General features: G+C 37.4%; 1 protein-coding gene across 2 annotated transcripts; it reads right to left on the bottom strand.

The window, feature by feature from the left end:
• Positions 1 to 201: 201 nt before the first annotated feature.
• LOC102235407 (anoctamin-9-like) lies at positions 202 to 22,229 on the bottom strand. Of its 2 annotated transcripts, none has more exons than XM_023332966.1 (24): positions 22,046 to 22,229; positions 19,755 to 19,820; positions 18,342 to 18,461; positions 18,112 to 18,248; positions 14,673 to 14,722; positions 14,442 to 14,500; positions 14,152 to 14,231; positions 13,255 to 13,389; positions 12,998 to 13,091; positions 11,420 to 11,480; positions 11,260 to 11,342; positions 9,446 to 9,550; positions 7,170 to 7,334; positions 4,341 to 4,377; positions 4,128 to 4,239; positions 3,854 to 3,908; positions 3,670 to 3,767; positions 3,390 to 3,586; positions 2,979 to 3,131; positions 2,657 to 2,801; positions 2,461 to 2,571; positions 2,287 to 2,377; positions 2,074 to 2,186; positions 202 to 629 (listed from the first exon to the last, which is right to left on the bottom strand). In XM_023332966.1, the coding sequence occupies exons 1-24, from the start codon at positions 22,064 to 22,066 to the stop codon at positions 590 to 592; spliced, it is 2,328 nt and encodes a 775-aa protein (XP_023188734.1). In that variant the 5' UTR covers positions 22,067 to 22,229; the 3' UTR covers positions 202 to 589. The 2 variants fall into 2 exon arrangements, with proteins under 2 accessions (XP_023188734.1, XP_023188735.1); XM_023332967.1 differs by having other exon boundaries at positions 21,965 to 22,053.
• Positions 22,230 to 23,810: the final 1,581 nt, after the last annotated feature.

Raw genomic sequence — 23,810 nt, forward strand, 5'->3', positions numbered from 1 at the left:
GATTCCTAGATTTAGTATAAACATCTTCCATTCATTCATTCATTCATCAGTATTTGAATATATCCACATATTGTCATTTATTTGTCAGCTGAACAAGGAGAGACTACACAGCTAACATGAGAAGAGCCTGAGAGCAGGGCTCAGTTATGTGGAGGACGTGTTTAATTGCTGGACACAGACCAAAGAAGAGATGACTCCTCATTTATCTTCTTGACTGTTTTATTTACTTGCTTGTTTAGACAGAAACCTTGAAATGAAAATATGCAGCAGTTTGGTTCACTGCACGTCTGTCTTAACAACAGTAAGCTGTTATCTGCTTTTTCCTACAATAAGTGCAACAATGAAACTAGTTTAGGAATGAAGAAGCTAAATGTTTCACAGTGCATCACTCAGCAGTAAATGACTGACATTCAATAACACATTTAGTTACATTTCAAAATAAAACCAAACCTGTTGCAACAATATTCTTAAACAAATATCTCACATTATTTTGAGTTACAACAGCAGGCACAGATTATTAAAGAGCATAAATTCATTTTTTTTCCATTTCAGCACCTTTCAATGGAAGCAGATCAGAGGTCAGGTAAGGTCACACTTCAGTTGATTTGGGACGTTCAAGTTTTCTGTCTCTGAAAAGAAAGCAGAAAAAACATACAGAATAAAATTTAAAACTGGATGAATTGCTTTCATGCATGTGAAATTTTGTATTAATTAGTTTTTTTCTTTATTTAAAACAAAAACTCGATTCACTTAAAAGCAACACAGATACCACAAATAAGAAGGAATAGTCATGGCAAATGAATTTGATCAAGTCTGCAGCTTTAGATTTTTGCTGATAGGAGACACTGTGTTACAAGCATATTATAGTCAAGGTATAAATAATTACATTTTCCTATTTTTAAAAGTTTCTAGCATGTGAAACTTTTCAGCTTTGGCTTAATGTTTGTGTTCGTTCTGAACCAAACAAACTGGAGCAGCGCATACAGAAACCCCACCCATCCCATCATCACTCATAAACTAGAACCTCGATACCTGAAAGTCTTTTCTCGAAGCAGAGACTGACCTCCAACCCACAGACAGCTGTCTCCAAGTTCCCTTTGGATTTGGGGTAGATCTCTCCGGATGATGTAAGCCGCAAACATTATGGCTTTTATTCAGGCCATTGAACGCCATCAAATGCCATCACTCATAAAAACTTGAATTCAATGACCTGAATAAATGTTATTTTTGACATTCAGTCTACAGAAGCATGGTGTTGACAGGATTTGGTCATATTTTACAGCATCCTAAGCCATAAACCAGCGTATTTTCCATGACTTTTTAACCAGACACATGGTAAAAATGGTGATTTGTGGCACTAGAGGCTTTTGATAGAAGAGGTGTGGCTTTTATTCTCAATATGTAGGTTGGTGCAGTATTTTGTGAAAATACGCTCTCATAAAGGAATCATATAAATGCTTTTACAGGCAAACCTGCTCTGCAAGAGCACCTTCCAATTCGTCCAGTTTGAGTGAAAGGTGGCGCCCGAGATCCCTGCAGAAACTCTGAGGTGGACGAACAGGCAGCATAACACACATTGGCGCAGGCTCATCCTCATGCCTCAATTCATTATCTATAAACCTAGCTTAAGAGTAGAAATGTAGAAATGGAAACAGCTCATGACGTGAACTGCCGTTATTTAGTTTGGCTAATAAAATGAATTTGATAACAGTAGGGAAACACTGGTGTCTGTATTATAACAGTACTACTTGTCTGGTAATGTGTCTTGAGAACATATTAATTATGAATCGACACCACAGAAATACACTGAACTGCAGCCAGCAGGTAGAAGTGAATTGCATCACATTTTGATCGCAAAGGTACAACACAGGCTAGAGTTGTGTCATGTAATCGGACTTCACTGAACTCTAGTCAACCACACCAAACTCAAAGTCAAACAATGTGTGTTATAATGCTGGAGCGGAAAAAACTACAATAACAACAACATGGACTTTTCACAAGAGGGTGAGTTCAAAACATGTTTTAGTGAGTTTTTCCTTTTAAGATGACTTATGTTTATTCCATTTGACTCACCGTAATTCACTCTTGAATCGATCCATTTTATCATTCAAGCGACTATTCTTAACCTTGGCAGGTTTTTCTGGGACAAACCAGGCTGCGATAAACTTGCAGACCACCACTACGTGCTGCGGGCAGAAAACACACGCAAGATAAAATGAGGCAAGACAATCAAATTCAGTTCTTCTACTAGTTTTAGTTTTAAAAAATGTTTGCAATATACCAAACCTCAAAGAGAATGATGAACGCAAAGCGTATAGCCAGGACAAGCCAAAACTGAGAGGTCAGAGAGTAGTCTTGATTCCTGTAGTCTCTGTAACTGTAAACAACAGTTGGACCTGGTTGACCCGTCTATGAAGGAACACTATGTGTGAACACAAACCAGTCATTTAGTTCTCTCACCTGCACTGAGTGACGTTAGCATAATCGTTTGTTTTCAGCATATATTCATCTTTGATGTTGGTCTTCATGAAGGCTACAGACAGAGTGTCATTAATGTAGCCTTGCATACAGCTGCAAATAAGAAAAACACCATGAGGACAGAACATAACCCAGCACTAACATGATGTCAGAGCTTTAAGCTGGAGACATGACTGACTGTGTCGAGTCGATGCCTTTGGCACATGGGCCGTAATGGTAATGGTAAACCAGACGAGGAATAAAGTCAGATGAGATGCCAATGACCAAGGCATTAACGATCACAGCAAATACACCAACAACTTCCAACACTTTTGTCCATATTCCTGCAGACAGAAAAATAATTCGCAAACACAACAGTTACATACAAACTCCTGTTTCTGTGTTGTATCTATTGCACTAAATGGCAGAAAGTGCTCTTTTTGTGGCTCTTTTCTTAAGGTAGGCTGTCTGAGTTTAAAGCAACATAAAAGACCATGAAATGCTTGTTTTCCATGACTTACCAATGTCACTGGTCTTCCTGGGAATAAGGCGCCGCTCATAGCGGACCATTTTGATGGCATCCAGGCGAATCTCAATGATGTTATTCAGAAGGGCCAGAAGGGGCGCCAGAGGGAATGCAGCCACAAATGTGGTGGTGAAGCTGAACTGGATCACTGAGGAGCACAGAGAGCAGTGGGCTACATGCAAACAAAGCAGCAACCTCCAGTTCTAAAAGCTGAAAACAAAAACCACGCCACGTCAATTGTGGTTTATTTAGTTTATTCCATGTGTGACATTGAGCAGCAGTTAATGTTATGCTAATTTCTAACTGCATTAAACTGCAGCATGAGAGAAATAAGTGAAAAACCCCCTTGTGATTCTTTCTCCCCTCATTTTCATTTTTATTTGTAGTTACAGTGACATAAACTTACCCATTTCCAGGAACTCATTAAACAGGCTGAAGGCGTCCGTGTTACCCAGGTGATAGTTTCTCAGCCAGTCTCGTTTTTTGCAAATATCACATGCGTCAACAAGACCCTGTTTATTACGACAAAACTTCCTGTAGCATTTGCCACACTGTCTCTTCAGCCGCCTTGCAGTTTTTTTCCTCAGAAAGCTCATGGCCCAGCTGCAAGAGAATTAGATCCACTATTGCTTCCTGTAGGTCACCTGAATGCAACGTGCAAAGTCAAAACAAAACGTCCCACTTACGGCACAAGGAGCTCCAAGACATTGTTGAGAGTCTGTTTGAGCAGCATGATCACTGCCATTTGGATAAAGAGGTCTGTTAAACAACCACTCGGATGGCACTGCAAGACAAACAACACATCAGGGTTTACTATTTACCATGTTGTTGCAGTATGACAGCTCTACAGAAACCATGAAGTGATCTCACCTCTTCCAGTCTAAACCCAGCTAGACGTACATAGTTTGTAGGATGGCCGTTTATCCTGATACAAAGCAAGAAAACTTTTATTATACCCACTTGTTGGTAAACTGGAACAATTTGGTTTATTCTAAACATATCACTGTGTTTTAATCAGAATCAAGTCAAGAAATAATTATAACAATATTTGCAGTGTTCTAAAGCATGTAAAGAGAAACTACACAGGGAGTACAAAGCTATGTGTTGTGTTTTGAACTTGCATGGTATTCCAGCTTTTACATACCTGCCCAGGAAAAAAGCCACATAGAAGAGAGAGGAGAAGAGGGTGAAGAACTGAAAGGTAAACATTTTAACTGTGAAGCTTCTCTCTTTGGCAGCGAGTGAGTTCAGCTTCTCTGAGTAATGCAGACAGAAGAAAGCATTCAGAAACAGACGATCTGGTTTAAAACTCAATGAAAGAAATGCTCCATCCTGACCAGGACTCATATGCTCTCACCTAGATCGCATAGTTTTAGGGACACCCATCTGTTCACCTGCACACAAAATTACAGTTCGATTAACATGAGAGATGGTAGAATAATACTGTTGTTGAGTATGATCAGGACAATGCACAAGAACAAATAACTGATTTTTTTAAGCTTTTAAAACAAATGTACTCCTGTTTTGTACATTTATTAAGAGACTTTCATGCTTGTTGCCTCCTGTCAATTTTAGAAAAATAAAAGCAATGGAAGCATTATAGTTTCAGGGATTTCTTTTTCTGGTTTTATTGATATTAAGTTTAAAGCATCTCAGCTAACCATGAAACATGTACATTCACCAGCCACTTTTTTAAATACACCTGTCCAACTGCTCATTAACATAAATGTTGAATCAGCCAATCAGATGGCTGTAGATCAATGCTTTTAGGGATGTAGACATGGCCAAGATCTGCTGCAGTTCAAACCGAGCATCAGGATGGAGAAGAAAGGAGATTGAAGTGACTTTGAACGTGGCGTGGTTGTTGATGCCAGACGGGTCTGAGTAGTTCAGAAACTGCTGCTCTACTGAGATTTTCACGCACAACAATCTGTAGGGATTAAAAAGAACGGCCTGAAAAAGAGTAAATAGTGAGCGGCAGTTCCGTGGGCGCAAATGCCTTGTTGATGCCAGAGGTCAGAGGAGAATGGCCAGACTGATTCGATCTGATAGAACGGCAACAGTAACTCAAATAACCTAAGTGGTACGCAGAACAGCATCTCTGAATGCACAACACATCAAACCTTGAGGCAAATGGGCTACAGCAGCAGAAGACCAAGCCAGGTGCCATTCTTGTCAGCTAAGGACAGGAAACTGAGGCTACAATTCGCACAGGCTCACCAAAATGGGACAATAGAACATTGGAAAAACGTTGCCTGGTCTGATGAGTCTTGATTTTTGCTGCAACATTCAGATGATAGGATCAGAATTGGGCGTCAACAACATGTAAACATGGATCCATCCTGCCTTGTATCAATGGCTCAGGCTGGTGGTGGTGGTGGTGCAGTGGTGTGGGAGATATTTTCCTGACACATTTTGGGTCTATTAGTACCAACTGAGCAGCGTGTCAATGCTGCAGCTTGCGCCACAGACTACCCACCATGTCGTACAGCACGAATCATCTCAGACTGGTTTCTTGAACACGACAATGAGTTCACTGAACTCGAATGGCCTCCACAGTCACCAGATCTCAATCCAACAGAGCACCTTTGGGTTGTGGTGGAATGGTAGATTCCCATCCTGGATGTGCAGCCGACAAGTCTGCACTAAATGCGTAATGCTATCATGTCCATATGGACCAGACTCTGAGGAATGTTTCCAGTACCTTGTTGAATCTATGCCACAAAGGATTAAGGTAGTTCTGAAGGTAAAAGGGGTCCAACCCGGTACTAGCAAGGTGTAATAATAAAGTGGTCGGTGAGTGTATGTAACTCAGTAGGAAATATTGAAGGCTATTTCCAAACTGATTTTATTAAAAGTGAGTGGGGAATTAATGCTAAAAGACATTAAAAGGGGCCTTCCATGTGTATGCTGCACTACAATTTAGAGTAGTTTTATATTATTTGTGCTCTTTTGTTTATGCAATTCATTGTTGTGTGAAGTTGCATATTTTAGTCACAAGATGGCAGTGTTAGAAGGCTGAAAAGCTTTTCTCAAGAATTGATGACATTAACTTGCCTCAGGCTCTGTATGTTACTCCAGAAGCAAGTGAGACACAGGAGAAAAACATAAATAATCACCAATCTTAAAATCGCTTTTTGTTTTTTTTCTTTTGTGGTAAAGTACCTTGAAACAACTTATGTTGTGAACCTGTGCTATATAACGGAACCCCGGTGGACATGGAGGATTTTTTTTCTTTTGCGTTACCTCACAAAACTTCCTGCTATTATATAAGGTCTTCAAAAGGTTTTTTCACATGTTAATATCTCGTTGTAAAATATCTGAAGTCTTACATCTTTTTCTTTAGGATAGAAATGCACCACAAACCTAAGATATAAATGGCAACTTTCTGTAAGAAGGAAAGAAATAAGAAATACATCCAATCTATATGAGTTATTTTTGAGTTGGCAGGGTAATAAGTCATTTTTTGCGTCTCTTTTGTGTTGGTATACTCTGAGTGGCTTAAAGGGTCATTTTCATGTACAGTTCCATCTCAGCTGCACACAAACAGACATAAACATGCAGTGAATAAATACATTTTCAATCAATATTTTGCACCAAACAGTTAATAATACACACCTTTTCACCAAGACTCTTTAAATGTGTATATATTACAAATTTTAAAATGACATTTGTGACTGTACTCAAACTAGACCAACAAATATTACAGTATGTATATTGCGAAGGAACGCAAAACTTATTGCGAGGTAACAAAAGAAAACATGTTCTTCATGTCTCCTAGAGGGCGCCGTACTATATAAATAAACTAAATTGAATCGAATTTTTTCTTTCCATTTCTTATTGCTGAGTCATGAACACTGACCGAAGTTGAGGCAGGTGAGGCCAGCAGCGCTTTAGTTGTTGTTCTGGGGGTTTTCTGTGACCTCCTGGTGAGTCCAGTTCTGGTTAATTTTATAGAATTTTGAGAGGCTGGCCACTCAAGCAAAAGGTTCACCTCTGACCTTTCGTCATCTATTTGTTAATAAAGGCTTTTTACTGTGTTTTTATTGAATCAAAAAGCATTGAAGTGACTTTGTAACCCTATCCAGACTGATCAAAGTCAATAACTGTTTTTTATCTATTCCTGCATGTTTTTCAGTAAGGACATGATGTGTTATTTTTAAAATCAGAATCTGAGTAAACATACCCGGTTCATGATCTGAATGGTGAAATAATGCAGCACTGCTCCCAGCAGCATAGCTAACATGCTGGCTTTTTCTTCTAGAAAATCTGACTCGCTTCTCGAAAACCAGGAGGCAGTCATCACTCGAAACACCACAAGAGCGTGGGTAATACCAATGATCACCATCAGCTGCAACACACACACACACACACACAATTAATGGAATCACAAACACATGTAGCCTTTTCCTTCAAACAAGTATAACACTATATCTCTCAAAACTGCTGTTTGAGTATTGATAATGAATGAAAATAAGGTAATCAAAAAATATAAATGATTCATCAGTATTAGCATTATTCATGCACATCATTAATGTCTTCTCCCAAAAAAGAGATTTTTATTACAAAGAACTGCAAGTTAGACATGAGTAAGAATGAGTTAAACAGGCATATTTGATTTAAATGAAAGCTTTTCTCACAGTATCCTTTTTCAAGAACTCTAATCTTTGTGGTTTTTCATTTATTCATTCACTTCTGTACCCAGCATGCAGTGGATCTTCCAAATCTCAGTGGTACATGGTTGGTTGTCTCCAAAACAATCTTTGTCCAAACATGAATGTTTAGGATGTAATCATCAGACACAAAATCTAGACCAACGTGTGTGTCAGATTATTGTCCACATGTTGCTGCTACAGGAGCTCGCTCTCTCTCTCTCTCTCTCTCTCTCAACAGGTAGATCATCAAATCAACTCCGTCATGTCAAACAATCCTGTTTTCTCAGACAAACTTTGTTCATGGTTTATTTATTACTGTCCTTTTCTTCAATCATAATATGCTTTCAGCAAATGTTGTAGTATTAATGACTATGATGTAACAACTAATTCAAAATTCAAAGAAATTCAATTCAAAAATACTTTATTGATCCCACAAGGAAATTAAATATTGAGTTATTTTGTTTTATTGAGGAGTTATTTCTGTTATCAGAATAAGTATCACTATCTCAATTGGTATAGTAAAGAAAGCTTTACTGCTTAATTTTACTGTACTAACTTAAGTTCCCTTTTCTGAATATCTACAGATCTAACTGTCTTGTGAAGTGCTGTTTGTTATTAGCTGGAGCCACACAAAGAAGGTGACCAGAACTGAAATGAAACCTTCAAACCCAATAGTCACATGTAATGACTGGCTTTAAAGGAATTTACCGTCTTCAGTTAGAACAAAAACAGAAACCTGCAATATTAACATGTCAAGTTTAAACAGCTAGCTGTACGCTTATTTTGATTTATGCTTTGGAACATAAATGGAATAAACAAAATTTGATTTCAAATTGTTGATCTCAACCACTGCTCTGTTTGGTTCTGCAGTTTTCATTTCTGAGGCCACAGAAGTGAAAGTTTGTGCAACTGTAGCAAAGCTCCACCCCAAGAATTCCAGAACAACCAGGACTGGTTCCTGGGAAAAACTTTGAATTCTGACTAATGTGTTGCTCCAGGAGTTGAAAAAGTTTTTATTGGCCAGAAACATCTTGGCTGTCAAGAAAACCCTTCATTAACCATAAGATAAAAGAAATGAGCTATTTAGGGTTAAAAAGCAAATAAAGCTATAAAATAGAGCTCAACAGAAAGGAGGTGAAAAACAGCAAGCAAAGAATCTAGCCTTTTCCAAAATATTTTATATAAATGTATATTTTTTAATGAATTTGGAGAGCCAGTAATTTAATTTGAAACTAAGCAATCACTTGCTTTTTATTTGATTCCCAAAGGAGAAAATATTTAAATTATTTTTAACTTGCTGTAAAACAGTTGTTAGTGATGCCTTGAATGAGCAGCAAACATGAACAGTAGCTGTGAAACTGAGCTGTCATTGTTCTGTGTCAATTTCCTCCCAGTGACGTTTCAACCTTTAGACACATTTCTGACGCCAACGCCTCCTACACCAGAATCACATGACAGATGCTTTGAGTTTCAGTGCTCTGTGACAACACTGCCATGCAGTGCTGTCATCAGTCCAGGTTATACATTGACACATTGTAAAGACCATTTTCCTAACACATATTACGTTGTGGGAACCCACTGCTCTCTGTGGGGACTGCAGCCTGGAGATGAGAAGTACTGTTTTTGTGGTAGGAGTTAAGTTTAGGACTAAAGTGTGGATTGAGTTTATTTTAGAGTTAGCCTATAGAAAAGATGCATCTATAGATAGAGAAACATGCGTGTGTGTGGGCGTGTGTATCTGTGTCTGTGTGTGTGCGTGAGCGTGTGTGCGGGGGTGTGTGGGCGTGTGTGTGGGGGAGTGTCTTACCATGGCTGTAAATAAGATGAGAACCAGAGTGCTTTGAAAGTATGAGTGTTTGAACTCTTTGACCTCACAGTTTATGTCATTGACTATTTCCATGATCAGTTCTTCCTGTTGATACACAGACAAAAACACACACACTTGAAATTTTATAGAACATTTTGGTTTGATTCAACACAAAAAGAGACTTCCACTGTAAAAACAGGTTCTGTAGTATGCTAATCATTTTTCACACGACTTGAGAACAAGGTTGAGAAGAACCAGAGTTGTTTTTTTAGCCTGGTTTTTTAGCCCCTTTATTCCACGATATGCTTCGTCCAGAGGGTCTGGACTCTCAGCTATTGAGAAATGATTGCTTCCTGAAGTGGTGGACTTCAGTCGTGGACTCTGTTGAAGTTTGAAATGACTGGATCTGATTTTATCCAATCACTAATGTTTGGCCGCAACATATGCACCAGCTCGACCGTGAAGGAAGCTGGGCTACAACGCTAATCTGAAATTGCGTGGGCTGTAAACGACCACCCTCCACTGCTAAGAGTAAAGTGCCGAGGCAAACAACATCTTTGCCAGTAGTGACATGTTTTCAACATTCCTCTTGCTCTAACTAATTGCTCAATATATGGAAGTGTGGCAAATACGGAGTAAACGGCTTGGTTCACCTCAGCTACTGCAATTGCTAAAACTACAGGCAGACTACAATTCTAAAACAATGCAGGAAATCAATTTCTTAGAAATCAACTTAGATTAAGGACAGTCAGAGTATCAGTTGACTCCTGTGTGCTGATTGACTAAGTTGAAATTCTACCAGAAGAATAAAGCTCAATTGGAGAAAGCCCAGATGGAGCACTGAAGGGAGATAAGAATCGAGGGGAACTGCGTAGGGGCCAGTTGATTTTGTAGAATAGAATAGAATAGAATAGAATAGAATAGACTTTATTGATCTCCCAGGGGAAATTGCTTATATGCTGACAGCTACTCCATCCAAAGTGTTAAATATTGGTAAATACAAATATAACCATGCGCAATATAAAATTTATAAGTGTAATATTGTAAGTGATTTAAATATAGCTAAATATAAAATAAATATATACATAAATAAAATAAGAATGCACATTGAAATACATCAATCTATAAGTAAATTAGTCCAGAGAAAACTTAGTATTAAAGGTCAGTCAGAATATCAGTTGACCAGTAAAATCTTGAGGTTAGTTATTCCCAAATTTGACCCAACTGTGATGAAGGACTATTTATTTTGCCTCTGAAGTCACAGCTCAGATCTGTGAATGATTTCATAATTTAGCTGAGTGCTGAGTTCTCTCCGTATTATACCTTCAAACACTACAAAGGGACATGTTCATTAAGATACTCTACAGAATTATGCGGGCAATATCTAAAGGTTTATGTAACAGAAATGTACCACATATTTTACACCAGCAACTTGTAGTATTTTTAACGAGAAACATTCAACTTTGGGAACTCTGACTTCCAAACATAAACAGAACACATCATGAGTTTCCAGTATTAAACACCAGCTAAGATGATGGAATTAAACTGGAGAAACGTAGAGCTTGAAGTAAATGAATCAGTGATCTCCATTATGATAGTTATCAAAACCATCATCAGAATAACATAAGAGAATATAGTAGAACAAATCTCGGTTCTGTTGTGTTCATGATTTAGGTTTTTTTCTATCTGAATGGTGTATTCTGATAGATATCGCTCAGGAAAAAGTCCCGTCAATTATTACCTAAAGACTAATAAACACACTAAAGGGCATCATACTGTTTGGACTGATGTTGAAGAAAAGAGAAAAGCTGTACCTCTTCTTCACACCAGTCATAGACCTTCCATTTTGAGGCATATCTGGCTCTGTGTCTCTGCCAAAACTCCAGGAAAGCTGTGGCTGAAACAAAGAAGGAAAGTGTCAAAATCACCCAGAACACCAGCAAAGCAGCAAGAGTGATTAAATCAGAGACTTACCCCAGATTGCCATGAACATAGCAAATGCAACAGTTCCCTCATTGTCAAACAAATGGCTGACCTGTGTAGGGAAGAAGAAGAAAAAAACACACAAACATGACTTTTTTTATTTTTTTAACACAAACTGACCAGTATGCTTTAACATTTGCATGTGCAGTTCTGATTAGGTCCACGTTATTAAATGATGTAACCAGTTAAGTTCAAACTGGATTTGTTTGGATAGCATCATGATAAACTAAGAACAAGTAAGAAAAATTAAGTTCAACTTCAGTGTACATCAACACTGCTCTGCACTTCCTGTTTGGGTCAGAAGACAAACTATTTCTTGTGCCTCGTTAACTAGAACTACATCACTTCTTTTGGGAAGGACAGATGGGGGGCCAGGTTAGTTAGGCCAGTTAGGATTATAAAAATTATTTCAACTTCCAAAATATAATTATAACAATATATTGCCTTTTTACTGTCTTCAAATTCAGCGATTTATTTACTTCTTATTTTGTAGTAAATGTCATGGTTCTGTGATGGTCACTCCAAAGCATCAACTTTACAGTCCTTAAAGTACATTGTAATCAATATGGAGTTATACTAAGAGTCACTAGGATAAAACTTTAGCTGCCTAGCAAATGTCTTGACATAGAAAGAATGTTATATTACATTCTTTCTTCAATCTCTACTGCAGCGCAACATCCACACATCATGATGCTGCCACCTCCATGCTTCACAGTTTGGATAGTGTTCTTAGCCTTTCATGGTCCATTTGAATATAGCTGCTGTTGGACAGAAATTTTCTCAAAAAATTTGACTTTTCTAGAAATGGAAAAAAACACATTGCTTTATAAGGTCAATTCATTCCACATTTCCCTTTTGGTCGAAGTTACATATTCGTTTCGATACTGTCCAGCAGAAATGCACCAGTCATCTCAAAAAACTAAAATTTATGAAAATTAAGACAAATCAAGCAACTCTTTTTCCAATATGTTGCCTATATCCTGATCCTGATTTATCAATCTGTACTTGGCTTGGCTCCAGCATACTTAAGCTCTCTCTTACATAGATCAGTTATTTCCCATTCTTTACGCTCTAATAACATTTTTCTTTTGCATGTTCCACGTGTTTGAACTGAAAAGGGGAAGCAAGCATTCAGTGTGATGCTCAGACTGGAATCAGCTCCAGTCTGAACTCAAGATGTCAGAACTGATTTCATTGGATTTATTTCAAGCAGTTCTTAAAAACAGGCAACGAGATTCTATTAAACAGTGTCACTGCTTTTAAATGTTTTCTATTGTTTTACACTTGTGCATACTGTATGTATTAATTAGTTGTATTTTGTAACCAGATTGCTATGTATTGCAGACTTCTGTCCAGGTCCCTTTTGAAAATGAGATCTAGATCTCAACGGGGTTTACCTGGTTAAATAAAGGAAATAAATATATATATATTTTTTTTTGATTTTCCATAAGAAAACAAGACATTGTTATGTCTGAACACATTCACTAATTTATTATTTAGTTCTTCCAAAATGTACTAGTTTCTTTGCTGCCATTTCTTAACTGATGACCAGTAATTTGTCATGCTCACCTTAGCATAAGTGCACGTTTCTGAGAGCTGCCGTGGCTCACACACCCTGTCACAGCTAGGACACATGGTGACATTAGAGTCACACACCTCCTTACTTTGGACAAGCACACACACAAAGATTGAAGCATTAATATAATAAACATTTCTTAAATATTTTTTAGGTAAAGTTTGTTTTAAGTGGAACTGTTCAAAAGCTGCTCTGTGAAATGTATATAGTTTAGAGCAGAAGTGTAATTCTATGCATATACCTGACTTACATTAGAGGGCTGGTGTTGAAAAAGGCCAGACCATAAAGGAAGATGACTACACCCAGAGCAGCAGCTGGAATCAGCAGTATGGTGTACCAGTTCAACCACAGGTAGTACAGCGCCACCTTCTCCCCAAAGTAACATCTGCATCAACAGAGCAAACATGATCAAGGCACATTGAACTGATCACGTTTAGAGGCTCAGGAAACCACTAGAGGTGTTTTGAGTTAATAAGCTGATTAGGGGTTATACACCATGTGTATACAAATATTATTCTTGACTTAGTCTAAAACCAGATGTAGACATCTGAATACAAACAGATCCTATTAAATGGCATTTCTAAAGCAAAAATGCAGATTGATTGAACTAAAGATGTTATTATAGTCGTATTTTACAGTTAATTGGTCAAATGAGTTTTAGTGACTGTAGTGTGCTTTGATATGTGTATGTATGAGCATTCAACAGGACGCTCTTGAACATGAGACCTAATTTCAGCAAGATGTACCTATACAAATAAAAAATAAATAAAACAAAATCTGTTCAATGTTTCTAGACAATAAAATTTAAAATGTAATGTTACATGAATTAATGAACTCTTCATAACAATGCAAAGAATCTCTTTAAAGATTTTTGTAATTTTTAGATAAAATAAAAATTTAATTTACAATTTAGAGATTTTTATCTATTATCATCTGTTGTTTTAGTAATACCTGCAGCTTAGACTTTTAAAGCATCCAACACCCAATAGAAAGAGTCTGACTGAGTCTCCTAAGGACAGACTTAACTTTCAGTTTTCTGTGGAATGAATATTGTTAAAAGTTTCAAAATAATGAGCCACAAAAACATATGAAAAGTTCTGAATAGTTTCAGTCACATGGCAGTTGTGAACAAGAGGAAGAAACTGACTTGATTTCATCGAATGGTTGTGGTGTAAAGAGAGCCGACCATCGAGCCCACTTCGCTCGCAGATTCTTCTGCTCCTTTTTCTGAGAGACATGACATGTAAAAATACATAAATTAAAAACATCAAGAAAGTCCTATTCACTACAGAAACACTACTTCAAAGAAAGAAGGATGAGTAAAATAGTAAGTGGATGAAAGCTGAAGGGTTTGCAGTCACTCCATTTCATCACACACTTGCATTAGTTTTACTAAACCAAATTGGAAAACAAGCAGTTAGTCAAAACTTTGCTCACCTCATGAAGACAGAACGTAGTTTCAAACACACCCTCCATTATCAGCTTCTCCAGGTTCTCTGAAAATATTAACAATGTGAAACAATGTGAAAAGCTTTCCAATGTGTTGGTACACAAAACTCTGTATTATTAATGTATTACACATACGCATAAACTTCTACATCTCAATCCATTCATCCATGAACATAAAACAGAGGGAAAAAAGATATAGCCATTTTTAAAGCCACTCACCTTTTGTGCTGATGGATGTGTTATTGAGAATGAAATGTATAATTCGGATTCTGGGCAACACAGAAAGGAAAAGGGCTCAGTACTAACAAAAGCAGGTTCTTTGAGAATTACTAGCAGCAAGGAAACTTTTACACCATTTATACACAAGATAATTTAAAGTCTTTTAGACAAATAAGAAAGACGGGCAATAATAATAAGAAACAAAAAATGTAAAACATACAGCAAAATTTAAGCATCACATAAAGCATAAGAAAAAATATACATGCTTAGGGAGTAACTAAACCCTAAATCAACTATTCCTTGCAGATAAATGTTGTAAGTCCGTAAGTGTGCCATGTTTATGATTTTGTGCAAATTGTGACATTTTCGTGAAAATTTTTTCAATTCTGTAATATTTTGGCCTGAAACAGTCTTAGTGCTGCTCTCTTTGGGTTGAACGGCGGCTACTACAGTTGAATTCCTCTTGGTTACTGTGGTCCAGCTTGGTTGATGTCTACATCACGGCTCCATGTTCAGGTACAAAACAGTCTCCCTCACTGCAGTTAGAATTGCAAATGAATTGCAAACGTGGTGAGCATCAATACTGTTTTTCAGATTTGCACATGAGTGAATCATTAGCAATACGGAGTGGATTGGGTCTCCTCTGCTCTGACGGCAGGCGGTTTGGTGCAGGATGGGAGTGTGAGGCCGACAGTAAGGTTTTGGTAGGAAGTGGCTCACAGTAGCATTTTTTCTCTCTCAATCAGGACAGTTAATACAGAGAGATTGATGCTTCACCTGTTGTCCCCATAAAAAGTCTCCAACAACAACAAAAAATCACTAGATTTCTCTCTAGTCGCTTTTTTGATTAAAGATTGCTAGGCGCTAAATACAGTAGCAAAGTTGATACGTTGGCAAAGGTGTTTTCCTTAGTCCTGACCACACCCTTGTTTATGCCTTTCCGCTCAGTGTTTCAGCTAACATCTTTAATGTGACACTGTTTTTTGGAAACTCTGGAACTGCAGGATGAAAGTTCAGTCTTTTTGTTTTTAGACTTATAAAATCAAGTCTATCTTGTATGAAATTGTCCAAAGGACAGAGATTGCAAACAACACATTGGATGCAGATGTATCTAGTTTTTTTTTAATTTGTGCAGGTTGGCATATTGTGCATATTGACATTTTTGGTTTTAGTGAGGTAGGACCAGTGTTCTCCAAGCCTCAGTCTGATCTCATGAAGTACCTTACACCAGTGTTTCCAAAGTTGGTCCTGGAGGGCCAACATCCTGTATGGTCTAGTTCTCTACCTGGTTCAACACATATGGATTAAATGATGACTGAGCAAAAGACCTGATCGGAACATTGACATGTTAAGAACTGAGGAGGAAGTTACAACCGCCAGGCAAAGAACTAGGACATGCAGGATGCCTGCCCTCAAGGATCGACTTTGGGCACACTGCCTTAGACACCAGTCTGTGTTTTATTGGTGATGGTGTAACACTGGCACTCTTGAGCATGTCTGGATGGAACCCTCATTTATTAGGGTTCTGCACAAGCTACAGATGCCTTGAAATGTAAAGGATTCATATTCGCCAAGTAATGAAAAAATACTTGGTACCATGTGATCATCAGACCTGGCTCTGATCATCAATACATTCTTGACCTTGGGTATTTGAGGTATGACATGATTCCATACTCATTCCGGGAAATGTCTTCAATTCCCGTTCTGTTAAGGCCACATTTTCTTTTCTTTATTGGAATGCATGAATGCAATAACTGGATCTTCAGTTATTTTATGTCTCTCAACATTTTGATTGACGACAGTGATCACAGGTTCTTCATCATCTCAACTCCACTGTCACTACTACTACTATTGGCCAGTAAAGTATAAAAACTTTACTTCTTAATTGCAATAATTGACTTTTTTTCCTTACAAAATCTTAAAGTTAAGAACTAAAATATAAGTCAATGTTTTTAGGCGCTAAAAACATTTAGCGCCTAAATGTTTAGGCTCTAAACATTGCTTAAATGCAAGCCAAAATGCTTCCTTAAAGTGGTACATATTGTAGATCTATAGTCAGCGTAATGATATCAATACCTGTCAAAATATTGCCACTGATGAATGACGTCCACTTTAGTGGACAGGTGATCAGTTACAAAGCTGTGTTTTTAAAAATACATCAGTAGTATTGGTCCTTAGGGGTTACTTGATGTCACAATATTTTTTACCTGCAAGAGTTTTCTACAGTAGAAGAGGGAGTGGATATTCCTGAGTTGGTCTGCATGCTTTACCATCTATCTGCCATATTGGATTTAACAAAAACTTTCTTGCATATGGGTTGGGCGGCCAGTAGTTGGCAGTGTATTATATGATCCCCTACTGTCCACATTAGTGGTCTGTGTGCATTTATAGCATAAAACCCCATCTATACACAATAAAATGGCTTGTATATTCCTGCCCACAGAAGTGACCGCTATGCATGAAAGAATAAAGTCAACAATCAGTTCCTTTGACTTGGAGGTTTTCAAACAGAGATTGTTGGTGATGTACCAGGAAGACAGTCGCTCCACCTTCACTCTGTATGTGATCTCATCTGCTCTCCTCCAAAGATGAACCCCACCATCATGTTATCATAAAATCTGTAAATATTGGTTATCGACCATTTTCAATGGATTCTTATTTTGGACCATCAAATAGTCAAAAGAAAAAAAAATTATTAAAAAGCAAGAGTCCCAACTTCAAAGGTTTTTTATAGAAATTGATTTAGACAGAAATATGAGAATTTCTTTTTTGCCACATGTTCAAAAATCTGCTGCTTTCAAAAGAGACACTTTTTTTCTGAGTTGTGTGGCAACCACAGCAGAGCACAAATTAAAGTTCCACTCAACCCACAGCATTGCTCACGTTTCTCAGATGTGAGACATCATTCCTGGAATTTGTCAATTCTTTCTGTTTCCTTAGAACCCTTTCAAATTTAGATTCGGCAAACAGGTAAATCATGTTTTCTGTTTCAGTCGTCTTGGGATGGGTTCAGGAGATAAATTGACCATTTGCCAAAAAAGACATAAGCAGACAAAACAGAAATCTAATGTTATTCCCAGCTATTCCACAAACACAGCAGATGATGAGAAACAGTCTTTGTAAGAACAAATCATGACAGAGATGTGAGGTTTTCAGTAATATGGTAAAAAAAAAAAGCTAAATAGCCAACATTTGCATAGCATTTGATCAAGTTTGAAGATATTTATTCTGAGTAACTTTGTTACTGGGAATTAACAGTTAAGAAATAAAATTGTCTGCTTTGACTTGTAGTTTTTTAGTGACAATTATATCATGCTTAACTATAATCATAGGTGTTTGCTCAAAGCTGACAAAGCCGTTTCCTAGAACTACCAACACAAGTTTTATAAATAGGTGTGTTGTATAAAAGTGGAAGTGTGTGAATGTGTGTTGAACACACCTGTTAGCCTGGGTAATTGAATTCTCATCTTTACACCAGCTGCAGGCGTCAGAGACTTTGATCAGGTACTGATAGTCCTCAAATATCTTGTCAGGAGCACGCAGGCCCAGAAATATTTTGTCTTCATGGTCAATGCTCTGCCAGACAACATAAAAATGCATATTGGTGGATTTTTTCCCCTTCATGGCATCAAGATCAGCATCTTGATGTTCGTATCATAATAAACTCACTGTGACTGCAATGTTTTTCTTTTTTAGCTCTTCCAGAAACTCTTCTTGCTTGTGGAACTTCTGTGTGTGAGGCTCCTGCTTGATGGCCACCAGTAAGAAGTCAAATGTAGTGTGGACAAACTGTTCAAACACAAACCATTACAACCACCATACAACACAGAGAAACATGACATCTTCATTTTGAAACACTGATGACAAAGAGAACAGCAAAAACACAGTGTAAAAGCATGTACAGAGAGAAAAATGAAAGAAATATTCAATAATAGTTCAAATAGGAAAATGCTTAATTATAGTCATAGAAAAAATGCATTATGAACAGAGTTCATATGAATATTAAAGCAGGAGTAAGCAACTTAAAAATGTTTTCTTATATATATATTTGTTAAAACTGTTTCCAAATTTGTAATGACAGTATAATATGATACAGATAATCTGAAAATAATGAGCTACTCTGACTTCTCCCTGTGGTCCTTTTGCCATCCTAAGATAGACACCGATAGGTCAGAAACAACCAATCAGAGCCAGAAGGAGGGTCTTAGCGCTGTCAGTCATCCTCATGTACATGCTGCTCTTCATGATCTTTGTAGTTCACTAATGTTTTCTAACAAGGCTAATTTTGGAATGACACACTTGAGAACTGAATTTACTTATGAGACTTCTGAAAGAAGTTGGTTGGACTAGATTTTATTGAATGGTACTGAAGTAAAGGGGGCACAATGCAGATTCCATACTTTTTATAATTTTATTTGTGAAAAACTTTCCAAACTGCATCACTTTCAGTCTACTCCCCAATAGTGTGCATTTATGTACATAAAATAGGACTCAGGTCCTGAGCTGATGCAGAAGAAGCTGTTCTGTCTGCTGGGGCCTGACCTGCTCAGCCAACACCATGAATGAACCCAAAGATCAGAGCACACTCAACGCCTTCCATGTATCAAACAGTAAAGTCAGATCAAAGTCAAGGTTTAGAAAAGCAGCCGGTGAAGACTTTGACACTTCCTATCTAAATGATGATTGTTATCTGCTAGTAAACATGCACACTCGTCCACTGAGTCATTTGGGATCTGTCCAAGTTAATCTGCTTTGGTTTTATTAGAACCAAGCTGAAGAACATTAAACTGGTGTTATGATGTTTGCTGCCAGGACAAACGTTTCACCTCAGTATCAATATCAGGTCCAGTCAGAATTTGTCAGCCAAATGGGAGCTGAGCAGCATAACCATGTTATCCTGCATGCTGACAGCAGATTAAGCTACCTTTGTTAATTAGTGTGGTAATACAGGCTTATCAGTTCAGAACAGCCACAGAGTTCTTTTATGTGAGCATTTATCTTCTGTGTTTGCATGTTGTACATGAGGCTAATCTACAGTTAGCCTGTTAGCTTAGGCAAAGTTCTCCTGAAGTTGAGTCTTACCAAAGAAGGAAGAAAAGCCTCATTGCTCTGGTCATCATCCTCTCTCTCCTGCAGCTCCATCTTGTCCTTTAAGAGAGACAAACACCTTTAATTTTTACCTCATCAATAAAACAGCTAATGGAGCTACAGTATATTCTGGCTTTGTTGTGCTACATTAATGGATCATAAAACATAAAAGATACATTTAAATTCTGCTTTTTCCCAGTTTTCTTAATTAAGGCCATTAAATTAATTTAGTTCTCTTCAGTTCCACATGATTGATGGCAGCATTTCTTACAGTTGAGCATAACTCGCATTACAAGTTTGGGGGTTTTAAAATCTTTTGTGAAACTATGGAAAAACATGCACATCATACAAATGTTAAAAACTACAAAAGACTAAGCTTACAAATGGACAATAACAGTATATTGGCAGATAAAGTTTATGGTGGAATTGGGTTAATTGTGACTCAGTATGTAGAAAAGCCATGTTACAATTAAAAGGTATAGAGTTCAATCCTGCCATATGTCAATGTGCAGCAGACCAAAGCACTTAACTCTGTGGATTTATTGGTGCATTATTTGTCAGAAACTGTAATGTGCAGGACCCCAAATCTCAGTGTTCCCATTAAGACACACAAACAATAAATACAAAGTTTTGTCAAATCTGGTTTCTAGGAATATTAAATTGAGTTTTCTTGTGGTTGAAATGTAGAAAAATATTGTTTGTTTGTTTTTTTCAGACATTTGGCTACGTCTGGACTAGGTCTAAAACAGCTAAACACGGATGTCAGAGCAGATGATGTGCATCAGTTGGTTGGGGTTGGGAAACACACCCTGCCTTGGTTTCCACCATGCAAGTAAACAACAGCATGGAGAACTACTGTATGTTATTCTGGTTGGATGAATCACATTTTCTTATAAGGACATAAGAATGGGTTGATCCATGTAAGTGACCTGGGGGAGCCCAGTAAGAAGTGTTCTGACCTCATGACATTATGCTGACATCATTTTTATAAGGTTTAACCTGTCAAAATAGTGGTGATTATAAAGCACTTTTCTTATGGCTGTGCATCTCTGTTCTTAAAAAAACATTTAATGTAAAAAAATAAAAAATAAAGAAAGATTTTACAAACAGTATATTCAAAGGCGCTGATTTCCTCTACACATTTCCTTATCTGCATTATTAAAATGCTTTGGATGAGCATGATATAGGTTTTATTATTTTCTTATGTAGAGGCATTCTGTGCAAAGTACTTATTATTATTAACTGGAATCTTACAAATCAGATGTCGCCATGGGTCAGCAAGACTGTGTGGTTGTGTGACAGAGTTGCAGCAGGGTGCAGGTTCAGGCTTGTCTGAAACCTTCCCTCTGTGCTGACTAACTCCTGCTTTTCATCAGAGGTTTTGTTTTCCACCTGTTCACCGTCACATCGTTTCTACACCTTCACACCGTTCGTAGAGCCGGTATGGCAACAGAAAATGTACGTTTTTATACTGGATAAGTAAGAGTGGACTTTCAACATGGGTGTGACTCTGATCCAGAGCAGATTGTGAAGCCTCTGTCACAGCTGCAGACATCTCAGAATTGAAGCTTATTTTTTCTTTCTTTTTTGATCATTTTTGATAATTCAAAACTAAATCAGTCTGCTTTAGGAAAAAAGGAAACAATAACAAGTAATGAGAATCTGAGTGCAACTATTTTTAGCTAAAAAAAATGAAAAATGAAAACTACAAACTATAAACAAGCTATGTGTCTTCAGCAAAGACACATATAAGAGATAATTTCAGAAAGATATCAAACATGCTGTGTTTATAGGACTGAGTGCTGATGGTGATATAATTTTAAAAGCAAAAATTATCTCACAAGTACATTACCATTTTGTCTCTTTAAACAAAAAAACATCTGAAAACATTTCTTTTTTAACTTTACTGGGACAAGAGTATCGATACAATAAAAGCAGGTAATATTACAAGGGCCTCTTGAAATGAACACATAGAGAACAGGACATTTTCCCAAATTCTATATTTGTTAAAATGTTCAAATTGACTTTATGATCTCTGGCTGGTTAAAAACATGATTTATTTAAATCCAACAATATAAAACCCACCTAACTTAAACAGGTTGATGTTTCTAAACACTGCAAACTAAGTCCTAGTTAGTTTAAAGAACAGTTGCAGAAAACCCGGACTGTAAATCACCTCGGTTACTTTAACATGAGTTACTTACAGCTCACTCTTTGGACAGGAGGCAGGGGTGTGTGTGCCGTTGAACAAAAATAAAGGTTGAATCTCATGGGAATCTGTTTACCTCGGTATTCTTGAAGTACATCCTGTAACTTATTTCATTTGAAGCTCAGCAGGTAAAACTATTCTCCAGCATCATCAGCAGCCGTAGTTTCCGTTCCATGAACGTCCTTCCATGACCAACATACATCCCGACAGCGGGGAAAAGAGAAACAGCCTGGAAAGTCTCTAGACTGTTTCTCCCCCTCACTTCCGCATACCTATAGCCAGGTAACTGCAGCTCCATGAGCGCGTGCGAGGTGTGGAGGTGGGTCGTTCCTTACGTGCAAGAGAGATAAGGTCACGTTCAGCTGAAAGCGGGACTGTAGAGGCCGGGATTCAAAACAAATGACCCGAGAGGAATTTTAGGAGTTTCAGAAATAAGTTAGGAACAGTCATACCTGAATGAAAATAGTAACAAGTGGGTGAACCGGTTCTCTGATTTGGTTTCCTTAACATTTGATTTTGACACATTGTATTGATGTATTGACACATTGTCTGTCGTCACCTTAGTTGACAACAAATAAATAAAGTATGTTTTTCTGAAACCCAGTAATCTCTTTCATTTTTGATTTAATAATTGAGATGCTGGAGTGCCTCACCAGTCCCGAGTGTCACTGCTGCTTAGTGGATTGTAAAACTGTACTTACACTGAACTAAATTAAAAGTCTGAAATTGAAAGCTATTTTACTGTTTTTCAACGGTAGCTGTTTTGCTACAGTTTTATTGCTACATAAAAACAAGATACTACAAAAACAAACTCAATCCAATTAAGTCTGTGACGGTTCAGGAAATTGCTAAAGGGCAATTCCACCTAATTGAGCATCTTTAATCTGTTCTAGTCTAAAAACGTCAACACTTAGACTCTACAAACTAGATTATTCCACACTAAAAGTTGAATATTTGAAATCCAGTTTGTAATTTATTAAATCTTTATTTAACATTAATTATACTTCCAACTAAATGTTTTCTCAGAGTCAGAGAACTTCAGTTTCTCAGTAATGTGTACATATATTAATGCCTGATGTGAGGTTGGATTACAGTAAATTCTACCAAGGCAACACATGCATTGAAAGTCTCTTCAATGCTAGTGCAAGCTTATCCATGGTAATGAACAGCAGAGAAAGTAGGCAATCAGGCGGGTCCCCTGCATGCTAGCCACTAGCATGTTCAAGTGAGCAGTCTCCTCATAAAATACCAGTGCTGGCCCATCAGTTACCGGTTAAGTTTAACTTGGAGTTGTTGTTTTTTTAAATCATAGTATAATTAATAACTATCCAAGCTGGTAATTTTCTATAATCAGAAAAATTACAAGGAAAAGATTTAAAAGGAACTATAAATTAAATAAGAAGCCAGAAAGACAGAACACTACACTGTGCAAATAAGCTTAGGTTCTTTATCACAACACAGCAGGTTACATCCCTTTATGTAGACTAATATAGCTTTATGAATAGTTACAGTATAAAGCAAATATGTCACTTTAAAAGCTCTTTCAGCAAATGTTTACACTGAGGCAGATCCTGGACTGTCAAGAGCAGAATATCCCTCCCTTTTACAGCTTCTGCAATAAATTCAACAAATAAGGAAAAGGGAAGTGATATGAGTCCCAGTGATATGCAAACATTATACAGAAACTGATACATTGTGGACCACAGCTATTTTTCTGACACTTAACTCCTCTTCACCCTATAGATGATGTAACTACTTTATTATTGAAACCTTTGTCTGGATTTTTACATGAAAATGTTAACTTTTCTCATAGACATTAAAAAATGAACAGGGACATTAAA

Source organism: Xiphophorus maculatus, chromosome 4 (assembly GCF_002775205.1).
Source record: "Xiphophorus maculatus strain JP 163 A chromosome 4, X_maculatus-5.0-male, whole genome shotgun sequence".
In the NCBI taxonomy this organism is placed as follows: domain Eukaryota; kingdom Metazoa; phylum Chordata; class Actinopteri; order Cyprinodontiformes; family Poeciliidae; genus Xiphophorus; species Xiphophorus maculatus.

Coding starts and splice junctions, on each gene's coding strand:
- LOC102235407 (XM_023332966.1), bottom strand. CDS start 22,066: ATGTACTTCAAGAATACCGAG. Junction 14,723..18,111: donor TCAATTACCCAGGCTAACAG/GTGTGTTCAACA, acceptor TGTGTTGCCCAG/AATCCGAATTATACATTTCA. Junction 3,768..3,853: donor CTGGGTTTAGACTGGAAGAG/GTGAGATCACTT, acceptor TTTGTCTTGCAG/TGCCATCCGAGTGGTTGTTT.